Source organism: Apodemus sylvaticus, chromosome 5 (genome assembly GCF_947179515.1).
Source record: "Apodemus sylvaticus chromosome 5, mApoSyl1.1, whole genome shotgun sequence".
NCBI classification, from domain to species: domain Eukaryota; kingdom Metazoa; phylum Chordata; class Mammalia; order Rodentia; family Muridae; genus Apodemus; species Apodemus sylvaticus.
In genome coordinates, this window is record NC_067476.1 from 96,031,611 (window position 1) to 96,055,277 (window position 23,667).

At 41.2% G+C, this 23,667-nt stretch overlaps 1 protein-coding gene across 1 annotated transcript in view; it reads left to right on the forward strand.

Annotated features, from left to right (window-relative positions):
• The window catches only part of LOC127685716 (formin-1-like), a 248,884-nt gene that overhangs the window by 125,034 nt on the left and 100,183 nt on the right, over positions 1-23,667 (forward strand). The window contains exons 9-12 of the mRNA XM_052183177.1: positions 1,645-1,774; positions 3,198-3,344; positions 4,496-4,555; positions 10,571-10,691. Coding sequence (XP_052039137.1) covers positions 1,645-1,774; positions 3,198-3,344; positions 4,496-4,555; positions 10,571-10,691 — 458 coding nt within the window. The remainder of the gene's footprint in view (positions 1-1,644; positions 1,775-3,197; positions 3,345-4,495; positions 4,556-10,570; positions 10,692-23,667) is intronic.

Genomic DNA, 23,667 nt, shown 5'->3' on the forward strand with positions numbered 1-23,667 from the left:
AATACTGGACTAAAAGCCAAAGCAAAAACAAAAGCCATCAGCAAACTCTATAAACTGTATCTCCATGTCTGATGTCAAAGCACTCTTCTGGATCGTCAACTCCTTTCATCTTTGTTGACTACAACAAACTTCTTTCTCTTGGGCTGGTCCCACTTCCTGTTAGCAGTATTCCTCAGCAGGTATCCCATAGCACTGGCATCTCTAGCATCTTGGGGTCTCCAAGACATCCTCAACTTTACAGCTTCCCAGTGTCTGGGATCCACACATGATCTTCTGGACTCCTTCAAAGGGCTTGGGTCACTTCTCCATCTCTGCCCTCAGTATCACTCTGGGCTCTGGTTGACTCCACTCCATTGCTACTGCTGTTCTTGGTGTTCCATGGCACTGGGATTTCCAACACTCCGGGGTCTTCCACTACAACTAAGCTTTACCAATAGCCTCTCACAGGCTCCTTTCATGATGCCAAGCCTCAGTTTCTTTGCTTGGTCCCTTTAGTCCTAAGCCTTCAACTGCAACTGAGGCTGCACCTTCATCAATGGCCTTTCCTGGCCTCTCATAGTGCCAAACTTCAGCTGTGCTTTATGACCCCTTTATACCTTCAAAAATAGTACCACCTAGATGATTCTTACATATGACCAAGTCCAGCTGCAGTTTGAGGTCCAGCCTTGGCTGTCTCTGTCACACAGCTTCTTTGTGCTCTCAGAAAACTCTTCCCAGATTTCACTCAGTGATGCTGATCTCTTCTTAATCATTAATTTCTTCACTCAAACTAACCAGCATCAATTATCCCGGTAACTCCATCTACTCTTCACTCTAAAGCCAAAGCTGCTGAGTTCTGCCACTTACTGGGTCTGTAGCATGGCTCCATCATTCTATTAGATCATCACCAGCTTTTTGTTTAACAACTCTTTCACTGCCTTAGCTTGGCTGTCCTAGAACTGGCTCTGTAGCCTGACCTTAAATTCAGAGATCTGTATGCCTATCTCCTGAATGCTGTGATTAAAGGCGTAGTCTTGCACACCTGGACCTTAGCGTTTCTCTATGGAACTTGCTCTGTACCAGGCTAACCGTGAACTCAGAGATCTGCTTGTCTGTTTACTGGGATTAAAGGCATATGCCACCATGCCTGGACCTAAGCTTTTCATGCCTCAAGATCTGGATCAAAGCCTGTGTCTTTCAGCTGCAAGATCTGGATCATAGGTATGCCCTCCATTTCTGGATCACAGTTCATTCTAGATTAAAAGTCCAAATGAAAGCAATAACCAGATAATAATACCTAACATGGTATAACTATCCCTGTTCTGCCGTAAACACATACACAATAAGTTTAGCTGTGTGGAATCTCGCCCCAGGTCAACACTCCCTTCATCTCTTTATCTCCTTGAACACAAGATTCATATCAATTCTACTTCCTGGTGCCACTTTATCATTATGCAGGAGAATGACTCTGCTGCACTGGGTGAAGGTTGAGCATTAAGAGCTCTCGAGGCCTGCCTACACAGTGACACACTTCCTCCAACAAGGCCACACCTACTAGTAGCACTTCCTATGGGCCAAGAAAGACCAAAATTATGATCTCCAGTGGAGATTCGTACAGTTTTCTAATGACTATGTAAAGCAAGATGATTTGTTTTATTTTTACAGATTTTTGCATGAGTTAGCCCAGATTCCTAACTTTGCTGAGCGTGCCCAGTGCATAATCTTCAGGGCTATATTTTCTGAGGGTATCACATCCTTACATCGAAAAGTAGAAATTGTCACAAGAGCCTCCAAGGTATGTCTGCTGTTTAAATGTTTGATTTGCCCTTACTGGTAGGAAATGAGGAAATGGGAGGTGAGGGAGACCTAATATTGGTGATTTTCTTTACACTGAGTGTTAGTCTAAGTGGGTTTGTCCTGTTTAAGTCTATGGAGGATAGGGGAGGAAGGATATGGTCGGAAGAAGAGACAGAAGAGGGGAAAGTAAGGCGTTTTACAGATGTCTTCTTAAAAAAAAAAAATGTCAGTATCTCACCATGTCTATACTGGCCACAAAAACTAAAAGCAAAACAGTAAATTTTGATTTCTATTCAACTCTTCAAATCACAAACAGATTTTACTTGGAACCCATGCACATGAGCTTCTGAAATCTGTGCACATCATAAAATGAAAAGATTCTGGAGGCTTGAAGTAATTGTAATAACGAGTTTCTGTGTCCACACATACTAATAACCCCTGAAAGAGAAGGGAAGAAGTCTACCTGGTTCTGAGCTTTATTATTATTATTATTATTATTATTATTTATAGCCTAAAATAAACAAAGATAAAGTTAGGCTGGCAATATAGCTCAGCAAGTAAAGGTACCTGCTACAAAGGCTGATGATGGGAGTTGGATCTTTGGAGTTGAAGGAAAGAACCAGTTCCTGCAAGTTGTCCCTGACCTCCACATGCTTGCACATACCCAAAGCACCCCACATGTGCATGCCCCCTCACACACGCATACATGTAACTAAAAAGAAGATAATGCTAGTTGATTATATAAAAAGAATTTCTGCTTGAAAGTTTGCACTTTAAGCAAAGATAGGAGAGAAAAAATGAATAAGATAAGTAGCTAAAGAGAATTCTTAACAGTGTAATGTTGTGAAAGTTAATAAATATGAAGCAAACTCCCAGAGGAGATACATTTTGAAAAAACTTAATGAATATAACCTCTGACCTTAAAGTGCATTATCATAATTCATCTCTGAGGACTACACCCACTCTTGCTACTGCATCTAACCCCAATTTGAATATACTTTTTGTATTTAGGTCTGCAGTGCCAAAAGGTATTCTGAAAAGATATTTGGCCTCTTTCAACTTTAGAAGTTATCAAAAGTTAACTAAGTTATCTGTTATTAACCTATAAGTGCTTTCTCAAGATTAAAATGGCCTATAGTGAAAAACAGACACAAAGATTCAGCCCTCATCATCATCAGATCTTACCCTGCTTATAACTTTGGTGCATGAATAGGAGATTGTGGCTGTTTGTGACACACCCCCTCACCCCTTCAAGATATTGCTGTAGTGAAATGTATTTTGTACTTGCCAACTGTTGATACAACTAGCAACAAGCCACGTAACTCTGTAAAGTAACTTGGTTACTTCAATGAGGGTTAGCTGTTGAGCAGATATGACTGGTTTGCTGTTCAGGCCATAATAAGTGCTGTTCGCCATTGCAGGGCTTGTTGCACATGAAGAGTGTGAAGGATATCTTAGCTCTCATTCTGGCTTTTGGAAATTATATGAATGGAGGAAACAGGACGCGAGGACAAGCAGATGGATATAGTTTAGAAATTCTGCCCAAACTCAAAGACGTCAAAAGCCGGGTATTTATTGACTTTTCTTACTGACTGTCTATGTGCTATGGTTAGTTTTCTTTTGAACCTATAATTTAAAACCAAATATTACGGACTGAGACCCATTTATCTTACCTTTCCTCTAGTGACAATTGTTTATCTGAAAACATGTAGTTTTGTTTTTCCCTTCTGCCCTTTCTTTTGACTTGAAAATGGTAGGTTTTTCAGATCAGACCTCATGTTCAGTGATAAAATCCATTTTTTATTTTAGCTGTAACATACGTGATTAGGTGTTGAACCACTACTGCGATACAAGATAAAACAGCATTCTGAAGCGGTCATCCTGCAGAGACTAGAGTCTGTTGGGATTTAATATTGGCTGCTTGTAATTTACTCATTCTGGAGCAGCAGACACTGTTGAGCCTAGGATTTGAATTATTCTTTTGCCTCCAACAATTGGGGCTGGGGTCTCCTGTCAACTCTCTGAGCCTGATTATCATTTGGCTCCACACCCCTGCAGAGCCACCTTTTTAGAAACAACCAGCCCATATCTGGGCGTCCCATGGGGGAAGGGGGGGGCAGGGAAGGGAAATACACAGGCAAATTAGAATTAGCCCCCTGTGACCAGGACACAAAGGCTGCCTTGTGGGAGGGCCTGCTCCCCCTGGCCTTCCAGGGTCATAAAGTGGCTTGGCTTCCCTTTTAAGCTGCTCCTGATTGTTTTTTCACGCCATTAAGAGCACACATTTTCTGAGAAGTTGGAAGGGAGGGATGGTTTTCTCCTCTAGTATGCAGCTCCCTTCAGTATTTTCCAGCCCCTCCTGTCTTAGCAGCATGCCAGGAAATATTGGGCAGTGGATTTTTTGTTTGTTCGCTTGCTTATTTGTTTTTGTTTGTACATTGGTCTCTGTCATTATCTCAGAGATCTCCTGGATTACCTGTCCTGTTTTATTATTTTTCCTCCCACAAAAGATGATGTGGTGTCATTTATTTTTATAGCTGGCATTTTTTTTAAAAAAATGGATTAAACTAGGAGGAAGGAAAATCTGATCAGTCTGTAACAGAAATATGACTCAGTCTCATAAATTATAAGTGTGGAGAACTGGGATCTCGGGTCTCAACTGAAAAGCATGCAGGGTCTTATGTGAACAGCTGTCATTTGAGTTTCTCTTTAAACCTAGGATAATGGGATGAGTCTGGTGGACTATGTTGTGAAGTACTACCTGCGACACTATGATCAGGTAGGAAACGGCACTGGGACAAATGTCACAGGGTTTTCAACTCTAACTATTGCTAGCATTCGGAAATTGGATAGTGGCTATATATGGAGGGATGGCTTTTCATCCAATGGAACACTGCATCTGAGACCCCTGAGTGAAGGCAAAGGGTACCTACCTCAGAGTTCTAGAAGAGGAAGTATCCAAAAGACACTAGACTGCTGAGTCTCAATCTACCATAGAACTGAGCTTCAGAAAGACCCTTTCATGGACCCATGACCTGGTTGTGGACTTTTCTGAACTCTAGATCCAGTCAGGAGTTGCTTAGATACTGAACAACATTGAGGGAATCTTGAAAGCACTGTCATTCTTTTTTATTTTTTAAAGAAAAATGACTTATTTTTCTATTTATTCATATTTTCATGCACATACATGTTTGCCTGTGTGAGTTTGTATGTGCCACGTGTGTGCAGGAGGCTACAGAGGCCAGAAGAGGAGTCAGATCCCCAATAACTGCAGTTACAGCAGTTGCGAGCTGCCACACTGGTGATGGAAATCAAGTCTGGATGCTCTGTAAGAGCAGTGAACGCTCCTGACTGCGGAGCTAGCGCTCCAGCCTACTTATTTTTATTGGTTGGCTTGTTTGGGGGACAAGGTTTCACTATTTAAATCCCAGGCTGTCCCAAAACTCACTCACTATGTAGACCAGGCTGTACTTGAACTCACCCTGCCTGCCTCTGAGTGCTAGAATTAACCACACCCACCCTAATAACAAAAATTCAGCCAACAATGCATCTGGGAACAAGTTAGAGACTCCACAATTGAGAATGAAACAAAATAAGAACGTTCTTTTTGCTTAGACTATATTTAAATTAAAATTAAGCATGTGTATGAGACCATTCCTAGACACAATTTTCTCCTTTATTCCTTCTTTTGAACTAAGAACAGAGAGTCTTGACTTTGTGACGAAAGGAAGGCTGTTGTTAGTTCTTTCTTTTTTCTTTCTTTAAAAGCAAATGAGATAAAATGACAAAAGTCTCCAGAGAAAGTGTGGCGAGGAGTCCCATCCGTTATTAGCCCTGCAAGCAGAGCATATAGCTCCTGGGCAGGAATGATGAAGGTAAAACCAAACTTCTAGCATCTTGTCCCCAGGTCTAATTCTGTCAAGCAGACAACTTCAGTGCTCATGTTTCTCCCAGCCTGTCTGGTGAACGTATCTGTCCTCAACCTGTGTATCTGCACCCAGGCTTATTGTACCCCACTTAACTTCTCCCCTCTCTCTGTCAAGGTTTTAATGATTCTTAGTCACCCAGCTCTGGAGATGTATGCTCCTCAGTCGCCGTTCGCTGCCCACCAGCTAAATTGTTTCCAGGGTCACTCCATTTGGCTGTCCTGCTTACCTCAGCTCATGGAGGCATTAAAGCTGCTCTCCCGGAGGAGAATCCCTGCGCATCCCACCTCATCTCCTGTCTCTAGATCTCCCTGACTCTAGGCAGCTCCCTCTAGACCATTGGTTCTCAACCTTCTTAGTGCGGCTCTGTAGTGCAGTTTGTCATGTTATGGCGGCCTCCAAACATAACATCATTTCACTGCTACTTCATAACTCTAACTTTGCTACTGTTAGGAATTGTGGTGTAACTCTCTGATATGTAGAATATGTGATATGTGACCCCTGCAAGAGAGTTGTTCTACCCCGAAGGGGTCACGACCCACAGCTTGAGAAATGCTGCCCTTGCCCATCTCACAGTCTTTTATGTGTGTCTCCAATACAACTTTTATCCTCAAACAGAAATGGCTCTCTACCTGAAGTGAATCAAGACCTGAGACTCTGATGTCCACCTAGACCAGAACTATCTTTGTCTCAACTCTTTTTTTTTAAAGATTTATTTATTTTTATTTTATATACATGAGGTTTCCCTGCCTGTGTATAAGAATAGCATGTGCATATGTGGCACCTGCAGAGGCCCGACAATGGCGTCAGCACCAGACCCCTGGGTCTAGAGTTACAGGCTGCTGTGAGCTGCTGTGTAGATGGTGGCAAATAGATCCAGGTCCTCTGCAAGAACAGCAAATGCTATTAACCACGGGGCCAACCCGCTAGCCTCCTGACTCATGTCTTGCTATAAAATTTAGTTTATCTTGCTAATATTCCCCCCAGGAAATAACATATCTGGAGGTCTTAGGAAAAAAATTCAATGATGGATTATGGATTTCTCGGCAAGTGCAGAGGCAGGTGAAGAAATGATATAACTTTATGTAAATAAAGACCACAGTAATGGTCAACATGTGTACTAAAATGTTCAACATTAATAATTAGTACTCACGGCCCTGGTGAGATATACTAACACTCCCATTAGGACAGTCACTCTAGAATTTAAAAAAAATGTTGCCAAAGTTAGGGGCTCTTTAGAACCCTTGAGCATGGTTTGTGAGAATGTAAAATGGTACAGGGACTATGAAAATCACATTATGGGCGATTTTCAAGGAATTAAAAACAACAGGATCCAGCAGTCTTACAGGGGACACCTTTTCTTAATTCATACATAAGTGCTCACAAGATTTCAGCCTTTCTGTATCAAAAGGTCTGGAAATATGCATATATTTTCTTGGGATTTATAACTGAAGAGTCACAGTACTGTTCTGCTTATGATAATTAGTGATAGTAAGAGATTTGAGGTATCCAATGGATAACAATAAAGTCAAAGGAATCATATTAGAATCATCGAATAGAATAGTATACTGCTATTGTAAATGTTTAAGACACAATGTAGTGGCCCTGAAGAGTATTTTTGCCTGTCTAAACTATATGCGTGGAGGGCACACACGCAGCAGGGAGACAGAGGCAGATGGATCTCTTAGTTCCAGGCCAGCTTGGTCTACAAAGTGAGTTGCAGACAGTCAGGAATATGCAGAGAAACTCTGTCTGAAAAAAAACAAGGAAAAATTAGATGCATGTGTTTTAAATGTGTGTGTGTGTGTGTGTGTGTGTGTGTGTGTGTGTGAGAGAGAGAGAGAGAGAGAGAGAGAGAGAGAGAGAGAGAGAGAGAGAGAGAGAGAGAATGTCTTAGTCAGGGTTTCTATTCCTGCACAAACATTATGACCAAGAAGCAAGTTGGGGGGGGGGTGGGGCAAGGGTTTATTGAGCTTTCACTTCCACACTGCTGTTCATCACCAAAGAAAGTCAGGACTGGAACTCAAGCAGGTCAGGAAGCAGGAGCTGATGCAGAGGCCATGGAGGGAAGTTACTTACTGGCTTGCTTCCCCTGGCTTGCTCAGCCTGCTTTCTTATAGAACCCAGGCCCTCCCACCCTTGATCACTAATTGAGAAAATGCCTCACAGCTGGACCTCATGGAGGCATTTCTTCAAGGGAGAAGCAATCTTAATCTTAATTAAGATTAATCTATATAGATATAGATTAAGCATATCTGTGCATTAAACATTTGTGCATCACCCTCCCAGGGCTCACTGCAGAACACAGTGCGCTCTAGGGTAGTGTGGAGTTGTGTGATTTATGAAACTCCTTTTCCCTTGGGCAGAAGAAGTGATTTTGTTTTTGTGGTCAGTGATGATTAGCAATGGCCCGAGGAAATGGCTTCCTGCTCCTGCCTCATATAGGTCTGTGTAGGTAGGTCCGTGTGGGCTGAAGAAAACCACGCAGAGATGACACCTTGTCAACTCCCAATGCTTCCGACTAGACCTCTTCCCTGGCTGACTCATCACCAGCATTTTCTTTTTTCACTTTACAAGAAAAACAAGCCAGAGTAGAGTCAGACACACAGCTTAGAGAGTATTATAGCCAAATTCCTCCAGTGTGGGTCTCTGTGAGGGCCTGAGATGGCTCTTCACTTTGCATTCAGACTTGACATTCACAATGTTCCAGCTGTTTTTAAAGTATAAAAATAAGGATAGGAAGATTGAGAAATATGGATAGATTAAGTACTGATAAAATAAGGAAAGCTACCTTCCCGAAACATCCAAATGAACCTGAAAGACTTAAGAGTAGTAGTTCTCAACCCTCCTATTGCTGCAACCCTTTAATACAGTTCTTCATGTTGTGGTGATCCCCCAGCTATAAAATTATTTTTGTTGCTACTTTATAACTGTACTTTTGTTACAGTTATTAATCATAAATAACTGTGTTTTCTTATGTTCTTAATCAACCCCTGTGAAAGGGTCATTCAATCTCCAAGGGGTTGGGACCCACAGGCTGAGAATTCCTGACTTAGAGAAAAGGTAATGGTCCACGCAATTCCTGAAACGATATGAAAGCATAGTCATAAACTACACACCTGGTACTGTGGAGTAGTCAGCTCTAAGCAGGACTTCTATGTCACCCCACATGCAGAAGACCTGCACAAGATAAAGACAGCCCAAATCCCAAAGTGGGTGGTGGAGGAGCTCAAAAAGTACCGCCCTTTACCAACAAGACACTTCTTCAGGGATGAAGCCACTGGGAGCCTATCGATGCTCTAGTAGATGATCCTTCATGCTTTTGCATACAAGATAGTACTAAATGGACTTGGTATTCTTAAAAGAAAACATGAAAAGTTAGAAAAGAGGTTGTAGGGGAAAGGGAAAAATTTTAAGGAGCACAGGAATGAGGAATAGATTTGATCAAATACACCTTATACATGTATGAAATTCTCAAGCAAAATACACATACACACATATAAATTAAACTAGTTCGGTGTCTTATGGTAAACTTGCTGACTTCACAGAACAATATTTCATGAACTGTCTGCTGTGGTGCCTACCAACCAAAACCATTTATTGATATGTCAGACGTTATATACTATACCCAGTGTAAGACAGAGTCCTGACCACTGATGTGTTTATAGTCCGGTGACATATCAGACATACAATCTAAAGCTAAACATTCTAAATTAATAGCAATAAGTGCTATGGTGATAGGATCAGACATTCTTGGATAACACAGAGAAACACCCAAGTTTGGGGAGGTCCTAGAAATCTTTGAGGAGGTGCTGTTTGTTTTAAGACTTGAAAGATGGGTATGATCAAGGAGCCATGAGGAAACTCTAGGGAGATGAAAAAGAACAGCTTTGTAGGTAAAGGCCTAGAGGCAAGAGACTCGCTTGTCCTCTTGTTCCAGGAAGGCTCAGGAGAAGGACTTGAAGTTGGGGGAGAGGCAGATCTAAAGCTGGTACTGTAGACAGAGGCCAGATCTTAAAGTGCCTTGTAAAGCGGTTTGGGCATTTGGAGTTACTCCTAATGGCACTGGGAAAGATGGAATGTGACGGACAGCTGGCAAAGTAGTGTGTGCAGAGAAAGACACAAGTGAAGACTGTCTAAGATATGCGGGCTAGAGCTTACACTAAACTCAGGAGAAAACAGCCTAGGCTGAGGAGGATATCTAAGGCTCTCCTTCGGTTTCAGTATGTTGGAAGTTTTGTCTCTTAACAAAATAATAATTATTATTATTCACAGCACCTTGTCAAAACTGCATCCAACCATACCTACTACAGATACCTCCTAAAATGAGCCAACAGCAGTTAGATGCACTTTTTACACACACAAGTCAGATTGTGCACACATTCATCATAGATGAAGCTGCAGAAGGGTGAGTAAAGGAAGGGGTAGCATCTCCCATTCAGTGCCCTCTTATCCAACACACACCCACTGGCACACCCCAAGATGAGTTATCTAATTGCTAGCATGTGTAACTGAAACAGGGACTCTCAGTGTAAGCACTTTCATGTGTTTCCCCTGTCTTTTCCCGTGGGAATAGAGGGAGACAGATTAGAATATACCTGACAGTTTCTTCTTGCACTTAGAAGGTAAGATCAAAATGCAGGCCAAGCCAGCACCATAGCTAATCTCAATGTCAGAAAGACCAAAAAGATACCATAAAGGACTCAAAAGCTTCAAAAGTACAGTGTCCTGGTTTAGGAAATCAGTACCATGATTCCTATTTAACCATGTGCCTGAACTTAATTTTGTTTTCTCACTGATGCTTTGGAATGTCAGCCAAAACAAGAAGTGGGAAGTAGAATGTTCTCTTGCTTTACCCTGTCTTTTAGGAAGCTGGAACGGACAAGAGTGTTTTCCCACTGCCTGAACCACAGGATTTCTTCCTGGCCTCCCAAGTCAAATTTGAAGACCTCATAAAGGATTTGAGAAAACTAAAGCGTCAACTAGAAGGTAATGGGGACTGTTGGGATCATTGCCGGGGTGACTTCCTAGAACAGTTTCATCTGATGGCAGGTTCATGGAGTGTATGATCCCTCATGAGCTCCTGCGGCTAGCACGGGACAGTCCTTCTCTGGGCAGTACTTGCAGGCGGCAAATCCATGCATTCCTCTGATTTAGCCGTTGATCATTTGATATCTCTGTGTCTCGCCATATCGTCCTTTACGCCTGTATGTTCACCTGTTTGTGTTTGGAGGGGTTTGCAAGCACCTGTGTGTGTGTGTGTGTGTGTGTGTGTGTGTGTGTGTGTGTGTGTGTGTATAGAGGTCAACTCTTGGGCATAGCTTATCTTGTTGGTTTAGTTTTTGTTTCGTCCTTGAGCTATGATCTCTCATTGGCCTAGAATTCACCAAGTAGGCTACCTGGGTTTGCAAACAAGACCCAGGGGTCTGCTCACCCTCCCCCTGGCCATCCTAGGATTACAAGTGCTCACCACCATAGCTGCTTTTTAAAACGGGGTTCTTGGCCTCAACCTTGATTCCTCATACTTACTTCCAAGGCAAACACTTTTCCTACTCTTTCCCCCACTCCATATCTTCCTTCTTTCTGATAGTCAGCAGTTACATCTTTAATAATAATGGGTGCTTGTTGCAGGCATACCATTTTCTTATATTGTTCTTGGAACTACCATGAGAAGCAGGAACTATATTAATGTCATTTAGAGATGAGAAAGTTGAGACTTAGAGAAATTGTCTGTAGTCAGAGGCACATGTCTCCTGCTTTGATCAGACATATCAAATAAAACATATATGTTCTAAGCTTATTTTACTATGCATACACATATATATGTATATAAATGTGTACACACACACACACACACACACATATGTTCTTGTCACATAGCATATGTACCATAACTCTATATTTATTTTTTTACAACTCTAATAATGACAAAGAAACACATATTAAATGTTCTATTTCGGTTAAATGTGCATTTTAAATGATGGAATTCAAAAACCTGAAAACTGCATTTTCTTTTCCTTTTTTTTTAAATTTTCTTCTTTCTTTTTTTCTTTTCTTTTCTTTCCTTTCTTTCTTTTTATGTGCATGACTTTTTAGAAGGTGAAAGTATGTGTCTCTTGAGCAGGGATTTTCCTTTGGCATCTCTTGAGTCCTATGTTTTCACTGTGGAGACATCTTTTTGTCCAGGAATATAAACACTAGCTTTGGCGCTGTTGGGAACTAGTGGAGACACTAGGGAGTGTGTTAATGTGGAAATGGAGCCCTGCCCCAGGTGCCAGAAGGAAAGCTTGAGGAAATGAAGAGCTTCACCCAGGAATATTTTTTGCACTAAAACATAAAATAAACATCAAAAAGAAATCTGTTGTGAGAGAGTGCTTCAGGGCTCCACTCTTTAGTTTGAGACCTGCCTGGCCGTGGAAGCAACGTGGGAGCGATGCACCCCAGGACCAGGGGGAGTTATTTATTTCTACTTTGGGCATAAAACTTGTTTCAGTATGGATGGTGGTTACGAGTTAATATTTTTAACATTGTAAATTATTCTTAAAGGAGCATTCTGGTTTTTCTCTATACCCACTGTTGGTGGTGTTGAGAGAATGAACTCAATCAAGCAGACCCTTCATACAGGCATCTAATATGTGAACTTTGGGTTCTTTTGTAAGGACCTGACAGCTTTATCTTTATCTTTGATACCAGTTCAATTTGTATTGTAATAAATCAGAAAAAGTAAGCCATCACATGGAATCTTCTCTGTACTTCTTCAGGGGTAGACTTAGGAGGCAGGGGACTCTCACAGATGACAGCACATGCCCTGTAGTATAGAATAGGGATGCCTTAGAGTCAATTCTTAGGCTGGTCTCTCTGTCCCTTGGCCTGGCCCTTCATAGATGTTGGAGAAGAAACTTGATCTCTGTTTGATCTTTACCCTCTACTGCCAGGGGCTATCTCCTCACATGGCCTCATGGCTGCCCTTGTCTATAGGAGCTTGATGTTGAAGAGCAAAGGGATGGGAGGAGAGTGGATGGGCAGGTTCCCCTGGGCACCTCACTTTGTCCAGGGTTGCTACTGAGTGTCTCTTTGGCCTCTGCCTCTCCACTGACACTCCCCTTGGTCATTCCAAGGATCTACAGGAGCTTCTGGAGCTAGCAGATCATCTTTCAGAGAAAAGACTGAGCATCACCTGGGTTATTTCCCTTCCCTAAACTGTGCAGACCCCAGACACATGAAGTCCCATGAGCACCAAGGAGCGAACGCCACCCCACCCCCACCCCACACACATTGAATATTTAAACAAAAATGCCCTGCTAATCTTTAGAGATGCCAGTGTTTCTAACACATGAAAGGTACCCAGTAAATATTTAAAGAAAACACAGAGTCTGGCCTCTCTAATGAATTTCTTTTTCTTCTAAATAGCATCTGGTGAGATGGCGAGGATCAAGGCGGTCCGTCTCATCTGCAGTCCCCATTCGGTTTCACCTCCCTTTCCATAAGGCCTTGGTGTGAACCCAGATTGAATGTTTAATTGAGGAGGACATAATTTTCACACATACAGCAAAGATTTGATGAGGCTTTGAGGTTTATTGTAGCCATTAAAATGTCGTAGCTGCTGGCAAAATCCCAGAAAATGTCTAAAGCTAAACCAGATGTGATTAGCAAGTTTCAAGTGGTGTCAGGGCCTGGGTCTCTGGACAGGCATGACACCACCTTTTAGAAGAGAAGAATGTTTAGTAGCATCAACCACACCTTGCTGGAAAAGATTTAAATTTAACCTAGGGCTGGTGGGTATACAAATATCACTGATGTGAGTCTTGGAAGTAGTCAATAAAATTCTTCCTGAAAGACAAGACCCATTTTTTTTGTGTGAAGTAAACAAAGAGGTATGGCCTCAACAGAAATGTATTATGTGATTATTATTCTCAGATTCTTTTCATGTCTCTTAGCACTTATTGTGGTCCTTTGGAATTAGTATTACTTTTGACTTCTCCAAAGATGAAGAAACTGAAGTCCTTCATGTTAAAGTAATTCTTTAATTAATCACAGGTAAGGATCCAGCCATATTTGAAACTGGATATAATGCTAGGATATGGCTTAGGTCCTGGACACACCCTCCCTGTGGCTAAGAAGGCTTGCCGTTACACGATCATGTCCCACCACTACCTTCACTAGCTGAAGAACTTGGGTTCCTCCTGTTAATGGTGGGTGGTCCAGCCCAGGCACCCCGTCTGAGACAGAGACATGCTCATTGCTGCCCTACAGTGTGTCCTAGGCTTCCCATGTCTTCTTTATTCACCTTAAACACAACCTGGCTCCTAACCAGCATCCCTTTCTTTCACACATCCATTTCTTTAGATGTCTCTAAATGAGTCTTTGAATTATTTTCTTTATCGTATACATTTCCCTTCCCTGGACTCCCACATGGAGGAAAAAACTGTCAAACTCCACCTCCACCACCACAGTTGCTGACTCTTTCATTTCCTTACTTGTTTACATTTTTAGCATGTAAGATGGTAAATACTTTCCTTATATATGTATTGTAGATACACAAAATGTGTCGTGGAATTTAGTGTTAATGAGAATGTCTTGTCCTGAATTTGAATTTTTCAATATAAATGCTTAGTGAAGCATAAAAAGCAAATAACTCAGGCTGTGGAGTCAGATGTGTACAATTTACTGGTTTGGTGAAACTAAAATCTTATTAAGTAATATAACTATAAAATGTTACCTGCAGAAAAGGTGGATAGGTTAATGTATTCATATACATTGACTAGCAACAAATGGCCCTGGGCTCAATCTTCAACCAACACACACGCACATGTACACACAAGAAATTTAACTAAAATATTCCATTTCAGTTGGGTATGTTGGATAATGCTTCTAATGTTAGCACTTGGGATTCTACAGAGGGGAATTGCCTTGAGTTTCAGTTTAGCTTGGGCCACATAATGAGACATTGTCAAGAATAAAGCAAAACTAAACCCACTTAATTTTCTTACTTGGAAATCTGGATTAAATAAGCACTACATCATAGGAAACAATCAATGGTTCCTCTGATAGTAACAATCAGAGATACACCCCTATTACTGTTATGATTATAACCTATAGAATTGGTCCCTGCTACTCAAGAGCCAGCTGGCTGTGACTGGGGAGTATCTTATTCCCAGATGAACATCCTTCCTTCATGAGGACAAAGCTAAATTTTGCCGCTGACAAACATATACTTGGTTTATTCCACATTTCTGACTCAGACAGTGGTTTTGATTTCCTCACTCCTCTTACATTATAGGATATCATTGAGCAAGTACCTGTGATCTTTTTTAGTCCTTGACCTTGTCTGCTGGCCAGAACTCTCAAGGTATTCTTACCAACCCATATACAGTAGGTGAACTAGTGCCCCACCCATCAATACTCAAAAATCCCCAGTTCCTAGAATCCATGATTATGTTACCTTACATGGAATAGGGGGACTCTGAAGATGCTGACATGGGGAGATTATTCAGGCCTGGCCAAGTGGAACTAATCTAATCACATGAATCTTTAAAATGAATCTTTAAAAGCTGAAAGCTTTCCCTGGCTGTGATCAGAGAGAAACATAACTACAGACGAATGATCAGAGGGATGCAATATTGCTGGCTTTGACAATGGAGGAAATGGGCAGTAGGCCAAGGAATGTATGAAGCCTGTGGAATGGGAAAAAGCAAGGAGCAGACACTTCCTAGAACTAACAGGGAATATAGCCCCGTCAAACCCTTGATTGTAGCATAGCTAAGAGGAAAGTGTGTGTCCAATTTCTACCATGAACAACCGTAAGATATATTTTGGTGTCTTATACCATCTAATATTTGTCCTAATTTATTATAAACTGGAAACAAATGCATCATGGCATGGATCCTCTCTGTATCTGGTACATCCAGCCCTACACACACACACACACACTCACACACACACACACACACATTCATAAACACACACAACCTAACTGATACTATAGTTCATAGGATTCCCAAGAAGAAGCATTAATAATGTGGGGTGAAATGTGATTTTTTTTCAAAAAAGTCTATAGGAAGTATATACCAACATTTTTATTACATTTTTTGGTGTGTGTGAGTACATACATGTATGCATTCAAGAGTACACATGTTAAGGCCAAAGGACAACTTAAAAGTCTTGGTCCTTTCATTCTGCCATCCCTGAGCTCAAACTTGGCTCATTAAACTTGGTGACAAATACTTTACCTGCTGAATCATTTATTGAACACTAAATAGATATTAAAATGCTATATATTAAAATCATACCATGGAGGCTGGGAAGATGGCTCAGTGGTGGCTGCTTTTCCAGAGGACTCACCTGCACTCATGTGGTGGCTCCAACTGTATAACACCAGTCTCAAGGTATCCATTGTCTCTTCTGGCCTCCTCTGGCTCTGTACACACAAGCTGCACAGATATACGTGCAGGGAAGATAGCCATACACATACATAAAAGTAAACATAAAAAAATAAAAATCATATCATATAGGTCCATTGTGTACATGAGACTGTTGGAAGATTAGAAGCTCTTGAAATCTTGAAATAAATAAGATCTAAATCTGTTTACAACAGCATCTGTCAGCTAAAAGAATGAAATGTCAGTTTTCTTCTCTTCACTGATCATGTAGTATTTTACAAAACATACATGTATTAAGTACAGTGTGTCAGGATGATGTATTGGTATTTGTCTTAGTTAGGATTTTATGGGTATGACGTCATGATCACAGCAACTTTGACAAAGGAAAACATTTAATTGAGGCTGGCTTTAGATATTCAGTTCATTATCATCATGGCGGGAAGCCCAGCAGCACAGAGGTATTCATGGTGATGGATGTGTATCTGAGAGTTCCACATCTGGATTTGCAGGTAACAGGAAGAGACAATGACACTGGGCCTGGCTTGAGCATTTGAAACGTCAAAGACTATCTACACAATGACACACATCCTCCAACAAGGCCATACCCCCTAATAGTGCCACTCCCTATGAGCCTATGGGAGCTATTTTTATTTAAACTGCCACAGAATTCCTGTCAAACTTTCAAAGTACTTACACAGTTGCAGGTTAGTGAGCATTACTGTGTGACCCTAATAGGAGGCATGGAGTGACCCATGCTGCCTAGCACTGGCTATATTGGTTGATTTCTGGTTGTTTCTGTGGGAAACATGCCGCCTTCCTTGAGTTTTTCATCCACAGACACAGCAAGTAGGTCCTCCTTGATGTCTTGATGCTTCAAATTTGAACTAAGTGACACTAGTGGTCTCTGGAATTTTGGGTGGAATGCTCCCACCCCAAATATACATGTCTTTGATGTAATCCTGTGATAGTATTTTGCCATGGAAAAATTTATTCTGCATAGGATATAAGAAAGCTGCATTAATTTTTAAATCAGAAACTGAGCTAGGAATTCTTTGGGTAGATGTTGAAAAGCCTACCCTTTCTTGAAAAATTACTCTAAGAATAAAAATACTTTGCTTTTCTGGTTAAAAGTAGTTATTTAACATTCCCTCTCATTACGATCGAGCTTTATAATAAATGGAATCTGTATAAAATCTCTCCTTGAAAACAAAGCAGTATTAGCACGGTTGTTCTGTGCCTGGACAGTATCAGCCCTAGTTAACCACAGTACAAGATGCTCAGGTTTGTGAGTGTTGGCAGAGATACAAGTTCACACATATATCCTTCATGGTGTTCCTGACTGTAGCTTTTCCTCTAAATATTTAAGAATATATATGTGAACATCCCCTCTTATGTTCCATTTAGATATATTTAGAAATACACTTAGATGGCTATGGAAAAGCAAGAATAGGCTGACCTTTTTACTTTCAGCTCTTATTCTACAAATATTTATGCTGGAAATGTTTGTCCTCATGTGTTAATGTTTCTAAGGCTTTCCTAGATGAGCTGCCCAGTGAAACACATAGGCTGAGCATTCAAAGACCATTACAGACACTTAAAGTGGAAATCTCTCTATGCTGATTCAAATTGTAGTTATCCCATTGATCCGAATTGTTATTTTCATAATTGTGTGTGTGTGTGTGTGTGTGTGTGTGTGTGTGTGTGTGTGTGTGTGTGTGCCAGAGGTCAGTGTCAGGTGTCCTCCTCTATCACGTACACTCTCACAGAGCCTGGAAGTATCCAGTTTGGTTACAGTGAGTGGGCAGCAAACACCAACAATCCTTCTGTATCTTCCTTCCCAATGCCGGGTTTAGAGGCATGTGTTTTGCTTGTTTTCTTAATGGAAATAAGATTTTTTTTTTAAATACAGTATATTCAGATTGCAGTGTCCCCTCCCCCAATTCCTTCCAGATCCATCCCTTGTACCTACTCACCCAAATCCAACCCTTTCTGTCTCTCTTTAGAATATAAACAGGCATCTAGAAAATGATGATGATGATGATGATGATACAAACCAGAAAAGGTCAAAGCAAGCAAACAAAAGAGCCAAAGAAAAAGGCGCAAGAAACACATAGACTCACACATTCGCACACAGAGAAGACCCATAAAAACAAAATAGGAAACTGCAATATGTAAGCAAAAAAAAGGGCAGGGGATGCCAAATCAAAGTATAGTAAGGCAAAAACAGACCCCTCCAAACATACAGCTGAGTATGGTTTGTGTTGGCATCTATTGATGGGTATGGGGCCTGCCTAAAGTGAGTTTGTCTGTATAACTACTGCCTTCTGGGAGAAAGCTAGCTTTTTTGTGTGAGTAGTTATCAGTTAGGGATAGCTTCTGGGATGAGGCCTTGTGTCTACTTCCCCTCTCAGGATTAGGACTTCGTCAGGACTGGCCTGTCTAGTCTCTGTGCATGGCATTTTCCACCTGGGTGCTAGTTATTGAACTCAGCCCCACCCAGTTACAGGCATTTTAGCTCTTCTGTCCTTATGTTATGTGCCAACCAGATCGGCTCAGAGCTGCTGCTCTCTGTTTGGGCAAGCCTAGAACCTTCTACCTCAAAACCTTAATTATAAGCAGATATAAGTGCACATATAAAACTCAGTTTCAAGAAAGCCTTCCTTTTTGAAGGTCTTTTAAAACTATATGATAGTCAATATATTATCGTATGAAATGGCAGATGAATTCATTCATATAGCTCTGTATTTTCCCAAGGGTCATCATGTGGTTAAACAACACTCACATAATTTTAAATATGGCATATAATATAACTTTTAACGCGGGCATAGAGTGGCATAGTAAACATAGTTCAAGTCTTTGAATGTGTATATGTGACTTTTACACTTACAACTTAGTGTTTGTTTGTCTTCTTGCTTGCTTGTTTGTTTGTTTTTCTGAGACAGTTTCTCTGTGTAGTCCTGACTGTCCTGGAACGCACTCTGTAGATCAGGTAGGCCTCCAAAGATTCGCTTGCCTCTGCCACCTGAGTGCTGGAACTAAAGTCATGGACCACACCAGCCAGCTCATCACTTAGTTTAAAAGCATACATTGTGGTCTACTCTCAGTGGATAGAATAATTAGGTTAAATATTTGAGAAAGATTAAAGATAGGTTATTTTAAATATTAATTCACCAAATCAGCTTAACCATTTACATTCTGGGAAAACTTTCCTATTCAACAGTACTCAATAAACAGTAAACTAGCTGCCGACTGTCCTACAAGCTATCATATCATTGCTAGGGAGCTATGAAAAGATCGGATTCCGGGGGCAGTATCGCTCCCAGTGCAGATTCCTGTGTCCACTCTTCTATCAGTTAGACAAAAGAAAAGACTCAAAACATTTTGAGAAATGTACTTTCTGATCTCCATATGCAGCCATCCTCAGAATGCCCACTGAGGCATGCTCTCCCACTAGGCAGAAGCACTGGTTATGGGAAACAAAAGGTCCAGTAAACAAGGAAGGTGAGGTCTTCCCAGGATAGATTAAGAACTCTGAATCACAGACAGGTACAGAGAGAAAAACCTTCGAGGCTAGGTCACAACAATGGAATCAGGGAAAATATTCTTTTCTTTTCATTCTTTCTTTTCTTTCTTTTGGCTTTATTTAATTACTTATTTTTTGATTGGACAAAAAATCAAGGACCCAAGGGCCTCTCCTCCCAACAAGGTCATCCTCTGCTACATATGTGGCCAGTGCCAGGGGTGGCTCCATGTGTATTCTCTGATTGGTGGTCCAGTCCCTGGGAGCTCTGGGGGTGGGGGACTGGCCTGTTGACCCTGTTGCTTCCTCCATGGGGCTTCAAAACCCCTTAGCTTCTTCAGTCCCTTCTCCAACGGGGACTGTCGAATCTCAGTCCAATGGTTGACTGCGAACTTCTGCCTCTGAATTTGTCAGGCTTTGGCAGAGCCAGGGAGAATATTTTGAAGTGTTTAGGTGCGTCTGGATGTCATATACAGAACAAAAAATTGGATTAATCACCAATAAATGGAAATCCATTTAATGATAAGCATGTGGGGGGAGCAGTTTTTGACAGAAGGTTCAGTTGTGAAGAGGATAGAACTTTGGATGGTGAAGGTCGAGGAGAGAGTGAAGGGAAGAGAACACTGTCATTTATGCTCCACAAAGAAATATTTCCAAGTGCCAAGAGTCCTACAGTGAAATTCCAAAATGGTTATTGTAAATTGGTGAAAATTCATGCCACTGAAGAGACAAACAAGACTAACAGGCTAAAGGAGAGATGTTGCCCTTTGCCTGCATAGTATTTATTATATAAACTAAGTGCATATATACCTTCTATACACAGCCTTTTCCTCATGAATAGCAATAAACCAATTCACTCGTATGTGATAGCTATGGTTGAGTAGTAGATTGAATTCAGGGATAAGGTATCCAAGTTTGACACATTCCTAGCCTCTGTGAAACTCAGTTGAAACAGTGAAGATATCATATTCCTCTACCCCGCTCAGCTCGGGTGAATACTGGAAGGTCCCAGTGTGAGGAGGTGCTGAGGAACTACAGCAGGTATCAGCTGGGGAGAGCTCTTACAAGAAACATGGGCAGTTGATCCGTTGGGACAAGTCTGGCTCATTTATCACCTTTGAGGAAGTTCCAGAAGATCTGAGTTGAATGATTATTGACCATGCCTAATTTATTAGCTCCTTGCATCTTTGCAGCCCATTTGTCCATGGCAGAAGTTTGCTAAGTATGAACTCTGGTACAAGACTGGATACATTAGCCAGAGTCCTGACCATGTTGCCATGGTGTTAAAAATATTTGGTCTTGCAAGCAAAGTCTTAGAAATAATTTTTTTAAAAAAAATCTTTGATATGATTTATTTTTGTAAAATCATTTCAACAAAACAGGCCTTAAGGAACTGGGATAAATGTTTGAGAAAGGCTGTGGGTGTAAAAAGCTGAACAGCACTGTGATTTTTCAGGCGAAGCATCCAATTAAGTGTGGCATAGTGGGTAAAGGTCACACAATTCCCGAGTGGAATGCCTTCAAAGATGAATTATACCAAGAGAAGAAAGGATACGGAGACTGAGGCTTGACTTGTCCATTACATTAATGGAAGAAGTGTGTGTTTTCCTTTGGAGCCATGCTTGTGCCTTCTCCAGGTGGTGGGCATGAGTTGGTTGAGTCCTGCTGTCCTGGCTGCCTCCTCCCACTTTATACTGTTTCATTCTGTGTCCATAAAGCAGCGCCATTAAGAGAATTTAATTCGTTTCTTTGTTTTTCTTTGATAAGCATAAAAATAGCTCCTTTTTTGGAAAAGTCTGAGTCAGAAGACCTGAGTTAAAAAATCTTTGATTTATAAACTGTCTAACCCTTGGCACGTCATTGGGTTTCCTCACCTCCCAATATCCAAGAACTAAAATTAAGGCACCGTTACTCACTCCCATGAGTTCTGTAGAATTTATAGGAGCATATGAAGGCAATCCCTAAGTACAGTGTGAGCACAGTAGATGGTGTCTTCTACTCCCCTTTGTGCCTTTGCATATGGACTTGAGTCCATCTGTGGGCTCTGTTCACACTCGCCTTCAGAATGCCTTGGCTTCTTGCATTGCTTCCATCTTTGTACAGTGTACATCCTCAGTTGGCTGAAGTGCTCCTAACACATGGCATCAGATCCCCCCCCCCCTCTCTCTCATGTATAAGCACTGTATCTGCATATACACCTGCATGCCAGAAGAGGGCATCAGATCCCATTACGGATGGTTGGGAGCTACCTTGTGGTTGCTGGAACTTGAACTCAGGATCTCTGGAAGAGGAATCAGTGCTCTTAACTGCTGAGCCATCTCTTCAGTCCCAAGATCTAATCTCATAGCCATAGACTTCAGATGCTACCTTTACTTCCTCTACCTCTGCCACTCCCATCTAGTCCTGCCCTGTTAGCCACATAATACTTCCTCTGGTTCCAGCCTGATGAACCTTGTCTCTACCTCAGGACCTTTGCAGTAGCTATTTATTCCCTTTGGCCCATGGCTCCAGGACTTGAGCCTTCTCTGCCTGCCCAGGCCTCAGGAGTCACTTTAAATTCAAGATCTCCACTGCAACTCTCTATTTTGGTGTTGCTCTTAATTTCTATTTATTTTCTATAAATTTGCCTTCTTCTGTCATCTTCCTTCATTGTAGGTATATATTTAACATGGCACTTTTAGTTTCTTTGTATTATGCCTGACAGGACATGCCATATGCTCACCATTCATTCTGTATCTGCCGAGTAAATAGATAATCAGACAAATCACTAATGATAGAAATGATTCAGTTTCAGATAATTGTTGGTTTTGGCAACTTGACACAATCAAAGAGTGATTTTGGGAAAAGGGAATCTCAGTTGAGAAAATACCCTCACCTGATTGGCCCATGGTCAAGCCTCTGGGCATTTTCTAGATTAATGACTGATGTGGGAGAGCCCAGCTTGGTGTGGGTGCTGCTATCCCTGGGTTGGTGGTCCCGAGTTGTATAAGAAACAGGCTGAGAGAACCAGGAAATAGTGTTTCTCCGTGGGTCCATGCTTCCTGTTCCTGCCTCCAGGTTCCTGCCTTCACTTCCCTCAATGATTGGCTATTACCTGGAAGTCTAAGATCAGTCAGGTCTTTCCCTGTGAGCTGCTTTTCACCATGGATTTTATTACACTAATAAAAAACTAAGACAGTTGCTAACTTTGCTCTCAGAGAGAAACTGGCAATCTCAGAAAGATTAAATCCTTAATGTCTATAGATGTCAACAAGCATCAGAGGATCAACTCTTGCAAGAAACAGACTTTAAAGCTGTCTAAAGTTTGATGGACCAGGGATGGCGACTCCGTTAGCTTCCGACAATTAGAAGACTGTTATTGTAAACAGGCAAAACAGATGCCTTTAGAAGTTGCTAGGTAATTCTGAAGATGCAATCCAACTTTGATCTTACTAGATTGATATGGCTGCGGAGTGTTAGTGTACAGTACAAAACTCTTATTCAGTGGGTTGTTGAATGGATTTCTAGACTTAAGTGACTTGGAATAACTGAAAATCCCAGGGAATCTGAACACTTACAGGATAAAAAAGCCAACTGTAAAGTTTTATCAGGCTCAAATTTCAGGTGTGTTCTTTATAAGTGATTCTCAAAGATCTGTCTTGAATTAATCCATGCCTCGAGTATTCTTGATTTGATAGTGCCTAGAAGTAGAACTCATATTCAGTGTAGCATCCAGTCAATGGGGGCAAAAACTGGCCAAAGCAAGTACTCATAGAAGAAGACACTCTATCCCTCACCCTTTAGTCTAGAATGGACTTCTGACAATGATACCTTTCCATGACTATGAAATCAACTGTAGCCCTTCAGGTTTTCCTCATACAATCTGTACTCATAGCAGATCTGGCACTTTTTAAAGTACGGCGATGACTCACAGATGCCCACATAAAACCTTCCAGATCTTTATAATCATTCTCAACCTTTAAAATCTATTTTGTGTTTGTCTATTATTTTTCATTTTGGAATAATTTTAACCAATTAAAATGTAAAAGTTGCATAGATGTTCCTGGCTGGTTCTCATAGGACCTTC